General features: G+C 35.2%; 1 protein-coding gene across 3 annotated transcripts in view; it reads left to right on the top strand.

Annotated features, from left to right (window-relative positions):
- LOC114031829 (oxysterol-binding protein-related protein 1) overlaps window positions 1-14,233 on the top strand; it is a 305,142-nt gene that overhangs the window by 109,638 nt on the left and 181,271 nt on the right. For all 3 annotated transcript variants that reach the window (XM_027846969.1, XM_027846970.1, XM_027846971.1), the window contains one exon: window positions 12,517-12,623. In XM_027846969.1, the coding sequence (XP_027702770.1) occupies window positions 12,517-12,623 (107 nt within the window). The remainder of the gene's footprint in view (window positions 1-12,516; window positions 12,624-14,233) is intronic.

Here is a 14,233-nt window from a genome sequence, read left to right on the forward strand (position 1 = left end):
AGAATAGGGAATAACCAAGCTAAAGGAATGGACTTGAGAAAGCTCAGTGCCCGTTTGGGGAGTAGTGAGGAATGGTATAAGGCTAGAAAGAAGGTGGGCATTTTCCAAGTGTAGAAAGCCTTTGATTGCCAGGCAAAAGATTTGGAATCTCTCAAGCTGGATTAATCTCTTCCTCCAAAACATGTCCTAATACTTTGTTTCTCTTCTGTTCACTTGGCATATTCTGCTTTAGGTCATAATTATTTTTTACTTGATATTGCCTTTGTTAGACTGTAGGCTTTTTCAGATTGAGGGACAGCATCTCATTGATCATTGTCTTGTACTATCTAGAACTATACCTTGGCATATAGTAGTTGCTTAATAAATGTTTTTTGAAGTGTTGAATATGGTGTATATATTATGATGAAAATCATCTCCCCAATGCTTTAGTATTTCAAAAGATCTGTGATTTTGTGTGTATATGTGTGTGTGTGTATGTATGTATGTATGTATGTATGTATGTATGTATGTGAAGTGATCAGGGAGATGTTCATGGAATCCCAGCATTTGAGCTGATATTTGAAATATGGGTAACATTTAAAAAGACTAAGATATGGGGAAGAGGATTCTTCTGCAAGGAGGAAAAACAGAAGCATAGTTACCAGGGCAGGAAAGTATAGGATGTATTTGATTGACAAGCTAATTGGTTTAGCTAAGGGATATATGGTTCATATAGGAGAGTAGGGAAAAATTGGTTCAATAAAATTTATAGACAGCCTCGAATGCTAGACTTAGTAATTTATAAACTTTATCTATTAGGCAATAGGTAAATTATTTTCATTTAATTTTCAAAAACTCTGAACTTACAAAAATGAGCATTTCCATAAACAAAGCATAACAGAAAAATAGGGTTGTACATGAAACTGAAAATCTGTTACATACAGCTTGTTTTTTCCATTTAAGTACACAATAAATTCAATTTGTATAACTTTCAAAGCTGTTCTACATGTTTTCTGTGTTTCCTTCTGGTTTTCCTTCTCTTTTATGTCTTTAAAAATACTTTAGTGAACTCTTTGTTTTCCTTTTCCTTTCATCTTTTGGGGTTTAGGCCTAGGAGCAGTAGTATTTCTAGGTCAAAAGACATCCATTTAGTTATTGTTTGGTCATTTTTCCAAATGTCTTTCCAGAATGATTAAACCGTTAACAGTTCTACCAACAGAGTGTTTTGTTTTAGTTTTTTGTTTGTTTGTTTTTGCTAGGCAGTGGGGTTAAGTGACTTGCCCAGGGTCACACAGCTAGTAAGCATTAAGTGTCTGGTCTGAGACTGGATTTAAACTCAGGTCCTCCTGACTCCAGGGCCAGTGTTCTATCCACTGAGCCACCTAGCTGCCCCCCCTTTTTTTGTTTTGTTTTTCACCGGCAGAGTGTTAGAGTGGCTATTTGCTCCCAGCCTCTGCAGCATTTGTAATTTTCTTTTTTTTGTCTACGCATCCAAATGGATAGACATTGAATGCTATTTATACTATGTTTTTGGCATCTGGAAGAAAACAACTACTTTGTTCATTCCATCCCTGTTAACTTTATTATTTTTAAAAATAATTTTATTGGTATCTTTTGTTTTTAAATGACCTAAATTTTTCCTAGTATCCTTCCCTCTCTCAGAGAGCCATCTTATATAACAAAGAATATTTTAAATAGTATTTTATTTTTTCTAATTACATGTAAAGACAATTTTTAACATTTATTTTTTAAAAATTTTGAGCTCCAAATTTTCTTCCTTTCTCCCTGACTTCCCCCCTCCTTAAGAGAGTAAACAGTTTAATATAGGTTATATATGTGCAATAATGTAAAACCATTTCCATATTAATCATGTTGTGAAAAAAGAGATAGACCAATTAGGAAAAAAAACAAAAAGTAAACTAAAAATAGTATGCTTCAATCTGCATTCAGATTCCATCAGTTCTTTCTCTGGAGGTAGATAGCATTTTTCATTAGGAATCCTTTGGAATTGTCTTGGAATATTGTATTGCTAAAGTCATTCATAGTTGAACATCATACAGTGTTGCTGTTACTGTGTACAATGTTCTCCTGGTTCTGCTCACTTTACAGTGTCAATTCATGTTAAGTCTTTCCAAATATTTCTAAAATCAGCCAGTTCATCATTTTGTTATAGCATAATAGTATTCCATTACATTCATATACCAGACCTTGTTCAGCCATTCCTCAATTGATGGGCATCCCCTCAGTTTCCAATTCTTCACCACCACAAAAAGAGCTGCTATAAATATTTTTGTACATGTGGGTCCTTTTCCCATTTGTGTGATCTCTTTGGGATATAGACCTAGTAATAGTATGACTGGATCAAAAGGTATGCACATTTTTATAACCCTTTTAGCATAGTTCACATTGCTCTCCAGAATGGTTGGATCAGTTCACAACTCCAACAATCCATTAGTATCCGAGTTTTCCCACATCTCTTCCAGTATTTTTCATTTTCCTTTTCTGCCTTATTAGCCCATCTGATAGGTGTGAGATGATACCCCAGAGTTATTTTAATTTGCATTTCTCTAATCAATAGTGATTTACCCCATTTTTTCATGTGCCTAATAGATAGTTTTGATTTCTTCATCTGAAAACTGCCTGTTCATATCCTTTGGCCATTTATCAATTGGGGAATGACTTGTATTCTTATAAATTTGACTCAGTTCTCTATATATTTGAGAAATGAGGACTTTATTAGAGACACTTGCTGTAAAAGTTGTTTTCCAGCTTTCTGCTTTTCTTTCTAATCTTGGTTGCATTGGTTTTGTTTGTGCAAAACCTTTCGAATTTAATATAATAAAAATTGTCCATTTTAAATTTCATCATATTTGGTCATAAATTCTTCCCTTCTCCATAGATCTGACAGGTAAACTATTCCTTGCTCTCATAATTTGCTTATGGTATCACCCTTTATGTCTAAATCTTGTACCCATTTTGACCTTATCTTGGTATATAGTATAAGATGTTGGTCTGCCTAGTCTCTGCCATACTATTTTCAATTTTCCCAGCAGTTTTTATCAAATAGTGAGTTTTTGTCCCAGAAGTTGGGATCTTTGGGTTTATCAAACACTAAATTACTATGGTCATTTACTACAATGTATTGTGTACCTAATCTATCCCACTGATCCACCACTCTTATTTCTTAGCCAGTACCACATAGTTTTGATGATTACCATTTCATAATATAGTTTGAGGTCTGATACAGCTTGGTCATCTTCCTTTGCATTTTTTTTCCATTAATTCCCTTGATCTTCTTGACCTTTTGTTCTTCCACATGAATTTTGTTATGAATTTTTTCTACCTCTATAAAATAATTTTTGATAGTTTGATGTAGTACTTAATAAGTAAATTAATTTTAGTAGAATTGTCACTTTTATCATATTGGCTCTGCCTCCCCGTGAGCAATTGATATTTTTCTAATTGTTTAGATCTGATTTTATTTGTGTGAAAAGTTTTGTAATTGTGTTCATATAGTTCCAGGGTTTTTCTTGGTAGGTAGACTCCCAAATATTTTATATTAGCTATAGTTATTTTAAATGGAATTTCTCTTTCCATCTCTCACTGTTGGGCTTTGTTGGTAACATAAAGAAATGCTGATGGTTTATGTGGCTATATTTTATATCCTGCAACTTTGCTAAAGTTGTTAATTATTTCAACTAGTTTTTTAGTTGGTTCTCTAGGATTTCTAAGTATACGATCATATCATCTGCAAAGAGTGATAGTTTTGTTTCCTCGTTGCCTATTCTAATTCCTGCAATTACTTTTTCTTCTCTAATTGTTATGGCTAACGTTTCTAGTACAATGTTGAATAGTAGTGGTGATAATGGACATCCTTGCTTTACCACTGATCTTATTGACAGAGAATATTTTTAAAGAAATATAATTAAGAGAAAGAAGGAAATAAGCAGCAAAACCAACCAAAACATTGAAAAAGTATAAAAATATATGTAATGTTCCATACCCGTGGACCTCCCACTTCTGCAAAAGAGTTGGGGAAGGTATCTCTCCCATTCTGAAAAATCCTCACTTGATCCTTCCACTCCCTCTAACTATTGTCTTATATCTGTTCTGCTCTTTGTGTGTAAACTCTTGACAAGAATAGGTGCCTCCACTTTTTCTTCTCTCACTCTCTTCTTAACTCCTCACAGTCTGCCTTCCAACCTTATCATTCCAGTGAAACTGCTTTTTCCAAAGTTACTAATGATCTCTTAGTTGCCAAATTCAATGACCTTTTCTCAGTCCTCATTCTCCTTGACCTCTCTGCAGCCTTTGACACTATTGATCACTTTCTCCTCTTTGAACCGCTCTCATTTCTAGATTTTTGGGACACCCCTCTCTCCTAGTTCTCCTCCTACTTATCTTATCAGTCTTTCTCATTCTCCTTTGCTAGATTCTCTTCCATTTCACACCTTCTAACTGTAGGTGTCCCTCAGGTTTTTGTCCTGGACCCTCTTCTCTTCTTTCTCTTTATTGCTTAACTTCGTGATTTCATCAGCTCCCATGAATTTCATTACTATCTCTATGGTTAAGATTACCAAATCTACCTTTCCTGCCCCAGTCTCTCTGCTGACCTCTAATCTTGCATCTCCAACTGCCCTTCAGACGTCTTAAACTGTATAATTGATATCTTAAATTCAATATATATCAAAAATAGAACTTATTATCTTTCCCCCTAAATCCTCCCTGCCTAACCCTACCTTCCCTCTTACAGTAGAGAGCAATACCATCCCCCTAGTCCTTCAGGCTTGCAACCTAAAAGTTATTCTGTACTCCTCACTATCTTTCACTCTTCATATGCAAGCTGTTGCCAAGTCCTGTTGGTTGCACCTTTGCAACCAGTCTCTTGTATATGCCCCTTCTTTCCTCTGACACTGCCACCACTTTAGTACAGGCCCTCATCACCTTATGCTTTGAATACTGCAATAGCCTGCTGGTGGGCCTGCCTAACTCAAGTTTCTCCCCACTCCAGTCCATTCTCCGTTCAGCCACTAAAGTGATCTTCCTAAAGTACAGGTAACTCTTATTCAAAAAATTCCAGTGGCTCCCTGTTGCTTTCAGGAATTAATACAAAATATTCTGTCATTCAAAGTCTTTCATAACCCAGCCCTCTCCTATTTTTCCAGTTTTCTTACACTTTACTCCCCAACATGTACTCTTTTGTCCAATGACACTGGCCTCCTGGCTCTTGGCCATTGTCCATTTCCCAGTCCATTGTCTGTAGCAGTGCTTTTTAAACTGTGGGTCGTGACCTCATAAAGGGTCATGAAAAATTTGGCTACAGTAATAGTTTTCTGAATGTGCAAGACAAAAAATTAATTCAAAATCAAACGTGTAGTGAACCCAAGGTGTTTCTGGCAGAGCTTGCCCATGTTGCATTGTGCACATTCACTGCAGCCTTGGTTCTGATCACAGCATGTGCAGTTTGCACTGTGCATGCCATCACGCCATGCAATACCAACAAATGCTGCCGAAACATGAAAAGGGGTTGCAAGGGGAAAAGTTTAGGAAGTCCTGGTCTGTAGTCCATTATTAGTCCATTGGCTAATGGGCCATTGTCCACTTCTCAGTTCTGGGCGTTGTCTCTGGCTATCTTTCCTTGCCTGAAATGCTCTTCCTCCTCTGCGCCAACTACTGACCTCCCTGGCTTTCTTTACATCTCAACTAAAATCCCATCTTCCCCAGGAAGCCTTCCCTAAACCCATCTTAATTCCAGTGTTTTCTCCCTTTTAATTTTTTCCTATTTATCCTGTACATGGCTTGCTTTTATATATTTGTTTCCATGTTGTCTCCTCCATTGGATTATAAATTCCTTGAAGTCAAGGGCTCTTTTGCTCCTTTTAGTATTCCTGGTCCTTAGCAGAGTGCCTGGCACATTTGTTGTTCAGTTATTCAGTCATGTCTGACTCTTGAGGACACCATGGAGCATAGCATGCCAAACCCTTCTGTCTTCCACTGTCTCCCAGAGTGTATCCAAGCTCACATTTGATTGCTTCCATGATACTATCTACCCATCTCATTCTCTGCTGATCCCTTTTCCTTTTGCCTTCAGTCTTTCCCAACATGAGGGTTTTTTTCCAATGAGTCCAGTCTTCTCATTATGTGGCCAAAGTATTTAAGCTTTAGCTTCAGTATTTGACCTTCCAGTGTGTAGCCTGAATTAATTTCTTTAAGTATTAACTGATTTGACCTTTTTTGTTCAAAAGACTCTCCAGTGCCTTTTCTAGCGCCACAATTCAAAAGCATCCATTGTGCAGCACTCAGCATCCTTATAGTTCAACTCTCACAGTCATATATTGTAGCAAATAGTATTCACTTAATCAATGTTTATTGATTGATTGATATATATATATCTCTTATTTGTCTATGTATCTTGAATACTAAGTCCTTAGTTTGATATAATTTTTCCCCCATTTGACCACTTCCCTTTTTAACCTAGATATATTGATTTTGTATGTGCAGAAGTTTTATAATTTCATATAACCAAAGTTATCTGTTTTATCTTTTGTACTTGCCTTTATCTTGTGGTTAAAAATACATCTCCAACTCACAGCTCTGAAGAGTATATAATCTGTTCTCTTTTAATAGCCAGGTCAAATATCCATTTAGAATTTATTGTGGAATATTTTGTAACATGTTGGTCCAGGGGTGGGGAATCTGCAGTTCTGTGTTCTGTGAAGTTTGGATTCAGTGAAAGGGCTGCACTTGAGGACCTAGAGGGCCACATGTGGCCTCAAAGCTGCAGGTTCCCCACCTCTTAAGTTGGTCTAAGCTTGTTTTCTACCAGATAGTTTTCTAGTTTTCCTAGCAGTTTTTGTCCAATAAGGAGTTCTTTCCTTAGTAATCTGTGTTTTCCAGTATGTCAAATACTGAATTATTGAATTCAGTTGTTTCTGATTCTCCATTGTCTTGCCTGTTTCTTGATATATCATGTTTACTTTTTAAACCAATTCCAAAAGTTTGTCTTACATTTTATGGAATTTTTGGCATAAAAGTGTTGTACTTTGTCAAAGGCTTTTTTCTGTTGATATGATAACATGAATTTGGATGTTTTGGTTTTTTAATGTGATTAATTATGTTGATTCTTTAATATTGTACCAGCGTTGTTTCCCTGGTATAAATCTCACTTAATCAAATTGACTTCTTAGACATATTGCTGTAGTCTGATAGGGTTTTGTTTAAAATTTTTGAATTAGTGTTCATTAATGGTATTGGTCTATAGTTTTTTTTTTCCCCATGTATTTTCGTTTTCTTGCTTAGGACTTACATTTGTCTCATAAAAAGGATTTTGGTAGGATTCTTAATTTTTGACGATAGTTTGTGAAGTATGGGTACTAAAATTTTTAAAAGTTTGATAAAAATCTCCTGTGAATCTGTTAGGTCCAAGAAATTTTTTCTTTGATGGTTTCTTTGAAGATAGAACTATTTCCTTTTCTGAGATTAAGTTATTTAAGATCTCTATCTGGTCTTCTGATAGTATGGATATTTTATACCTTTGAAGGTATTCCTTTACTTCTTTTGTGTTACAGATTTTGTTAGCTGATTATTCTTTTTTATTTCTTCTGCTTTTGCTGTGATATCACCTTGCTCATTTGCTATTTTGTTGATTTGATTTTCTTCCTTCTTTTTACTTAGATTACGTAGAGGTTTATCCATTTTATTATTAGTCTTTTCTAAAACCACTCTGGTACAGGCCTTGATTATTGCAATACTCTTCTGGTGAATCTGCATGCCTCAAGTCTCTCCTTCTTTCAATCCATCCTCAGCCAGTAAAGTAATTTTCCTAAAACATAGGTCTGATCATCTCGCTTTCCCCCTACTCAGTAAACTCCAGTGGCTTCCTATTGCCTCCAGGAGTAAATAGAAATGCTCTGTTTGCCATTCAAAGCCCTTCCTAGTCTAGCCCCCTCCTATCTTTCCTGTCTCTTATACTCTACTCTTGAACATGTACTTTTCCTTCTAGTGACACTGGCCTCCTGGCTGTTCCATTAACAAGACATTCAGTCTTTCTGCTCAGGGAATTCTGTCTGGATGTCGACACCCCATGCCTGGAATGCTCTGCCTCCTCTACCCTGACTACTGAACTCCCTGACTTTTTTTTAAGTCCTAACTAAAATCTTGCCTCTTACAGGAAGTTTTCCCTAAACTCTCTTAATTTTAGTGCCTTCCCTTCCTATCTATGGCTTGCTTTGTAGATATTTGTTTTCATGTTGTCTCTCTCTTTAGATTGTAAACTCTTTGAAGGCATTAGCATTTATTATCATTGTAAACTCTTTTTTCCTTTTTTTGTATCCCCAGCACTTAGCACAGTGCTTGGCATATAGTATACACTTAATACATGTTTACTGATTGATTGATTTTGAATATTGCTACTTTATAATATAGCTTGAAGTCTGGAATTGTTATTCCCCATTCATCTCTATCTTTTCTTCATTTTCTTCTTGATATTTTAGCTCTTTTATTCTCTGATTCAATTTTAAAATTATTTTATCTAATTTTATAAAATATCCCTTTCATGGTTTTTTTTGGAAGAGCATTGAAACTCTTAAATATACTTTCTGTAGGTCTTGTTAACATAAATTTTAAGTGTAACCTGTTGTCATTAAGGCAGGCAAGTATATCTTTTAAAATGTAACCATTTTAGGTGAGGTAGTAAAGCAATTTTCATATTTTTAAAAATTATTTTTAGGGGCAGCTAGATGGCTTAATGGTTAGAGCACTGGATTGGGAGTCAGAAAGATCAGAGTTCAAATGTGGCCTCAGACACTTAATACCTTGTGACCCAGGGCGAATCACTTAACCCCTATTGACTAAAAAAAAGTTATTTAAAATTAAATAAATAAATTTAATTTAATTTTAAAAATTACAGATTTCAGGGTAAACTTGCAATAAAAATAATTGTTTACTTATGTGTGCACAAACAGTTATGAGTTATTAAATGGCTAAAATATGTTTATCTATTATGGGTACTTTCCTATAGTAGTTTTACTTTCTGTTAAATAGCAAAGTATAAACAGTATCATATCAAATATTAGGTGCCCTGTGTCTTCTGCTAGGTGTTTGTATCATACATTGGTCTCACCAGACTCTGTTAATAAAATTTGTTTGTGGTGGTTTTTTGGGAACTGTAGCTCTTCAGTGAGATTACATAACTTTTAGCCTAGTTTTAGACCACAAAGTTGCTTGTTGTTGTGGTGTCATTGTTTTCTTAGGAATTTTCTGCCAATTCAGGTTCTTGAGACAAATTACAAAAAAAAAAATTTAAAAAACCAAGTCACCTGTTTGTTTTAGCGACACATGTGCTTTATTTGGAAACTCATAAGCACTCCTAACAAAAGCAGTTGGTGATGAACTGGATAAAAGGCTAGACCTGGAGTCAGGAAAATATGAGTACAAATCTGGCCTCAGATACTTAATAGCTCTGTGACCCTCAGCAGGTCACTTAATCAATATTTGCCTCAGTTTTCCTCAACTGTAAAACTAGAATAATGATAGCACCTATCTTACAGGGCTATTGTGAAGATCAAATAAGATTTGTTTAAAAAAATAGTACTCAGCACATTGCCTAGCACATAGTAGATGCTATATAAATGCTTATTCCTTTCTCCTTCCCTCTCCTAATTATGCCTGCTTTTTGAAATTGCATATATATGCATTATTCAGGGAATTCCTTATTAAATATTCATCATATGTGTTTCATTATACTAAATGCTTGATTATATAGGAAACTAATTAGATTAGCAGATAGAGTTTGGACTTGGAGTTGGGAAGACTTGCATTCAAATATTTCCTCAAATACTTACTAGCTCTGTGACCCTGGACAAGGTTTTAACTTCTCTCAATCTCAGTTTCCTTATCTATAAATGGGGATAATTATAGCACCTAGCTCTGTGGGTTATTGTTATATTCAAATGTGATAATGTGTAAAATGCTTTGCAAACCTTAAATTTATTATCATTATTATTTTTGTATAGCTTTTTAAAGTCTCTTTAAAAAGAATGATCAAAATCATGGTTTGAATTCTCATACGTCTTTTAGGAAATAAATTATTAGATTACATTATAAATTTCTTAAAGGCATACATTGGTCAATTATTTCTCATATCTTACCTAATAATTTAGTTCATAGCATTCTACTATCTATCTGTTAAAGGGTTGGTCAGGCCTTTTGCCTTATACTTGTTGTTATATTGCTAAATATTAAAGGAGCCTTTGTGATGTGTTTGAACGACTCATAATAAGGTTGGATCAAGTAATATTTAACATTATTTGGAATTCATCTGTTTTGTAGTCTAGGTTTCATTATTAAGATAAAACCTTAAATTATTTTATTATTAAGTAGAAATATGTAAGCTTATAATTGGGATGGGGTGTGTACTCTAACAAATATTTATTAAGTATTTATGTTCAAGATATAGAAGTGAATATGATGATTTCTGAAGAAGTTTATAAGCTAGTTAGAAAAAGAGATAACACACTGCACAAATTACTATATAAATTTGTGGTATGTAACCAAAGTTTCATGAGAGCTCAGAGAAAATATATTATTTGGAGGTTATTAGAGATATTTTTATGGCACATAGTGTTGTCACTGACCCTCAGATTTGGAAGAGACCATTATGCCTTCTGTTCCTGAACAGGAATCCCTTCTCTGACATATCCCGTAAGTGGTCATCTGGAGTGTACGTTAGACCTTCCATGAGGAAATGCAGTGCCTCTGAATGTTGCTTCCCTGCCCCACTTCTTATTTGTGGGTCTAAGCCCACTGATGCCAGGTCGCACCATAGTGTACAGAGCTCTGGGCCTGGAATCAGGAAGAACTTAAATTAAAAACCAGCCTTAGACACCAGCTAACTGTGTGACACTGGCAAGTCCCTTAACCTCTCAGCCTTGTTTTTATTAAATGTAAAATAAAATGGGGATCATAACACTATCTACCATCCAGAGTTGTGAGGATCAAATAGGATATTTGTAATGTGCTTTAGCACAGTGCTTGGCACATAATAGGTGTTTAAAAAATGCTTGTTTTTTTTTCCTTCCTTCTTTCCTTAGTCAGTCTGGTGGCCCTCTCCCACCCAGGGGCTTTACTATATTGGCTCTAGACTTAGTGTGGATACCTGATCAGCTTTAGCCCTACTGTATATCAGAACTCCTGAACTCAAGCGATCCATCATTAGGCAGGTTTTCTTTATATCAAACCTTATCCTGTTTCTTTCCAGTTTTTAGTCATTGCTCATAGTTATGTTTTCTGGAGCCAGGTAGAATAAGTCCAACTCTTCCACTTAATAGGCCTTTGCATAGGTACTTGAATACACTATTGTATATAGTCCATCTTCAGTTTTTGTGGGAGGAAAGGTCCTTAAAAATGATGTGAGAGTCAAAAATGCAATGTTGATGTGTTGGGCCTATGGGAAATAGGGGGTTAGGTTCTTGTGACCACCAAAAACTGCAATCTTTTGCTAGAGATTGCTGAAAATATACTTTTCTATATATAGTTCTTTATAACAAAACATTAATTCTGTTAATATATACTTTTCCTAACACAGTAACCATGAAATAACACAAAGTAAAATTGGTAACATGCGAAATATTATTTCTCACTAGTAATTCCCTAGAATTCTGTGGCCTTTTGTGCTAACATCTCAATTAAAAACAAACAGAAAAAAATTCATTGATTTCAGACAGTACCATATTGCTCCTCTCTACCTTGGCTGCCTCTGAAAACCAAGGGAAAGGTTGCTGGGATTTTAGTTGCTGCTGTTGGAAGACTTTTGAGACTGATGAGGTCTCTGACACTCTGAATGCATGGGGAGCTCTTCACTTTACAATGGTAGCATGACCAAGACCATGGAAGCACCTAGTAGGATACTAGCTGCTCCGCAAACTTACATGCATTGTGGCTCTCATTTTTTTCCTCTGCTGTGCATAGCCATGAAAGTGCATGGTTGCCAATGTCAAAATGAAAATGAGATTACTAGAATCACAAGAATGCTTGAAGATGTGAAAGTTAAATGCGCGAATGTTGAGGATTGACTGTACCTCCCTAATTGTGTTTTCCAAATAAACATCTCTATTTGATCTTCCTGTTGCACAGCTCCTATTAACCTCAACATCATGGTTTCCCTCCACTGCATATTCTTCATTTTGTTAAAAAACCCTTTTAAACCTGTGCCCAGAAATTAATAGTTATTCCAAATGTGATATGACTGGAGTATAGTGGTACTAGTTCCACCTTCATTTTAGACAATATGCCTTTTTAAATGAAGCTTAAGATTATATAAGCTCTCTCTCTCTCCCCATATGTATATATGTGTATGAATCTTCCTCAACAACTACTGTGCAGTCCTCAATCAGTAGTATAACTGATAATAATGATGGTATCTGTATAATTTGCTCAGCATAGTTCAAAGGTAGCATTACATTAATAGTATTTCAAGCTATTTGTGTAACATAAGGGTTGCTAAAATCCCATTAGTTTTTTTGCTTTTTTTATTTATAGAAATCCTTCCATCATTTCTTCAGAAAGTTGAAGCTGTCTCTGAAGCCTCTGGAGAAACTTGTACAGCTTTGAATGATTGTCTTAATCTCTTCACCAAACAAGAAGGGGTAAGTATTTTGATACTAAATTATCTCAAAATTATTTTGGTCCTATGTCAACAGATTAGACAACATTTCTTATGCCTAGTGCTAGGAGAGAATTGTATTTCAAGTAACCCAAAGTTATGTATTTGTAGTCTCCTATTATAGAACCCCAAAGCTAAAATATTAGTGAAAGTTTTGCTTTTCACAATTTAAATAGTGCTGTGGATTTTTAACATCTTGTTCATCTAAATCGGAAACTTGGAGGAGGGGGGTTTGGGGGAACATTGTTTTGAGTAATTTGAGGAGAGAAAGCTTTAAGAAGTCTCAAGTTCTTAAAAAGGCTTTGTAATCTATATTTCATCCTAGAGGCAGTAAGGAACCACTGAAGTATTTTGAGCAGAAGAGTAACTCAGTCAGACCTCAGCTTATTTTGGCAGCTCATAAACTCATACAGTGTTGGTACTATAAGGACCTTAGAGGTCAACTAATCTGACCCCTTCATTTTACAGATGACGAGACTGAGTCCGTAAGTGGCAAAGCAACGTATCAGAGAGTTAGCAGATTCTTCTGGTTTATTTGTTTTAATTCATCTCAGGTTATTTTCACAAGTGGTTATAATTAAACAATCAATCAAGAGGCATTTGTTAATCTCATACTTTGTGCCAGGTACTCTGCTAAGTGCTAATACAAAGGAAAAGATATCTCCATTTAGGAACTTCCATTAAAACAGGTTGGACATCACATACATATTTAGGTATATACAAAATACCTACAAAGCAAAGTTCTAAGAAAAACATAGCACAGGGACAAATTCATCTAGAATTCCTGGAAGAGATGAAGCAGGCATTTGGGGGGAAAAAGAGCTGAAATGTTTTCTAAATGAAATGAGAGTATTTGAGGAGAAAACGTGGAAAAGAAATGAGAGCTTTGGAAGAAAGAATTGGAAATGGAAATAACTGCTTGGCACAAGATGTACAAAAGATTGCCCAACTTAAGTTCCCTGAAAATTAGAATAGACCAAATTGAAACTAATGACCTTATGAGACAACAAGAAATATTAAAACAAAGTAAAAGGACTGAAAATATAGAAGAAAATATGAGGTATCTCATAGGAAAAACTAGTCTGGAAAAGAGATTGAGGAGGAAAAAAAAGTAAGAATCATTAAACTGCTTGAATGCAGTATATCATATTTCAAGAAATCTTAGATGAAAAGTGCCCAGATAGCATAGAACCAGAAAGCAAAGTACATATAGAATTCACTCATTAATTCCTGAAAGGAACTCCAAAATAAAAATTCCCAAGAACTTGATAACCAAAATCCAGAGCTCAGCTCCTAGGTCAGAGAAAAAAAAAAAATGCTTAAAAAAATCAGAAAGAAAAAGGGATCCACAGTCCAGGCCCCACCTGACTTAGCACTTATCACATTTAGGAGTGAAGAGCTTGGAATATGATAATCCAGAGGACAATAATAACTTAGCCAGCAAAAATGAGTATAATCATGTAGGAAAATAATGGCCCTGTAATGAAATGGAGGACTTCCAAGAATTTCAGATGAAAAGAGTAGAATTACGTAGAAGCTTCAAAGAACTTTGAAGTTTAAAGTTGTTGAAGTTTATAAAGTTAAACAAAATTT

The sequence above is a fragment of the Vombatus ursinus genome, unplaced genomic scaffold (assembly GCF_900497805.2).
Source record: "Vombatus ursinus unplaced genomic scaffold, bare-nosed wombat genome assembly UNPS02015255.1, whole genome shotgun sequence".
Taxonomy (NCBI): Eukaryota; Metazoa; Chordata; class Mammalia; order Diprotodontia; family Vombatidae; genus Vombatus; species Vombatus ursinus.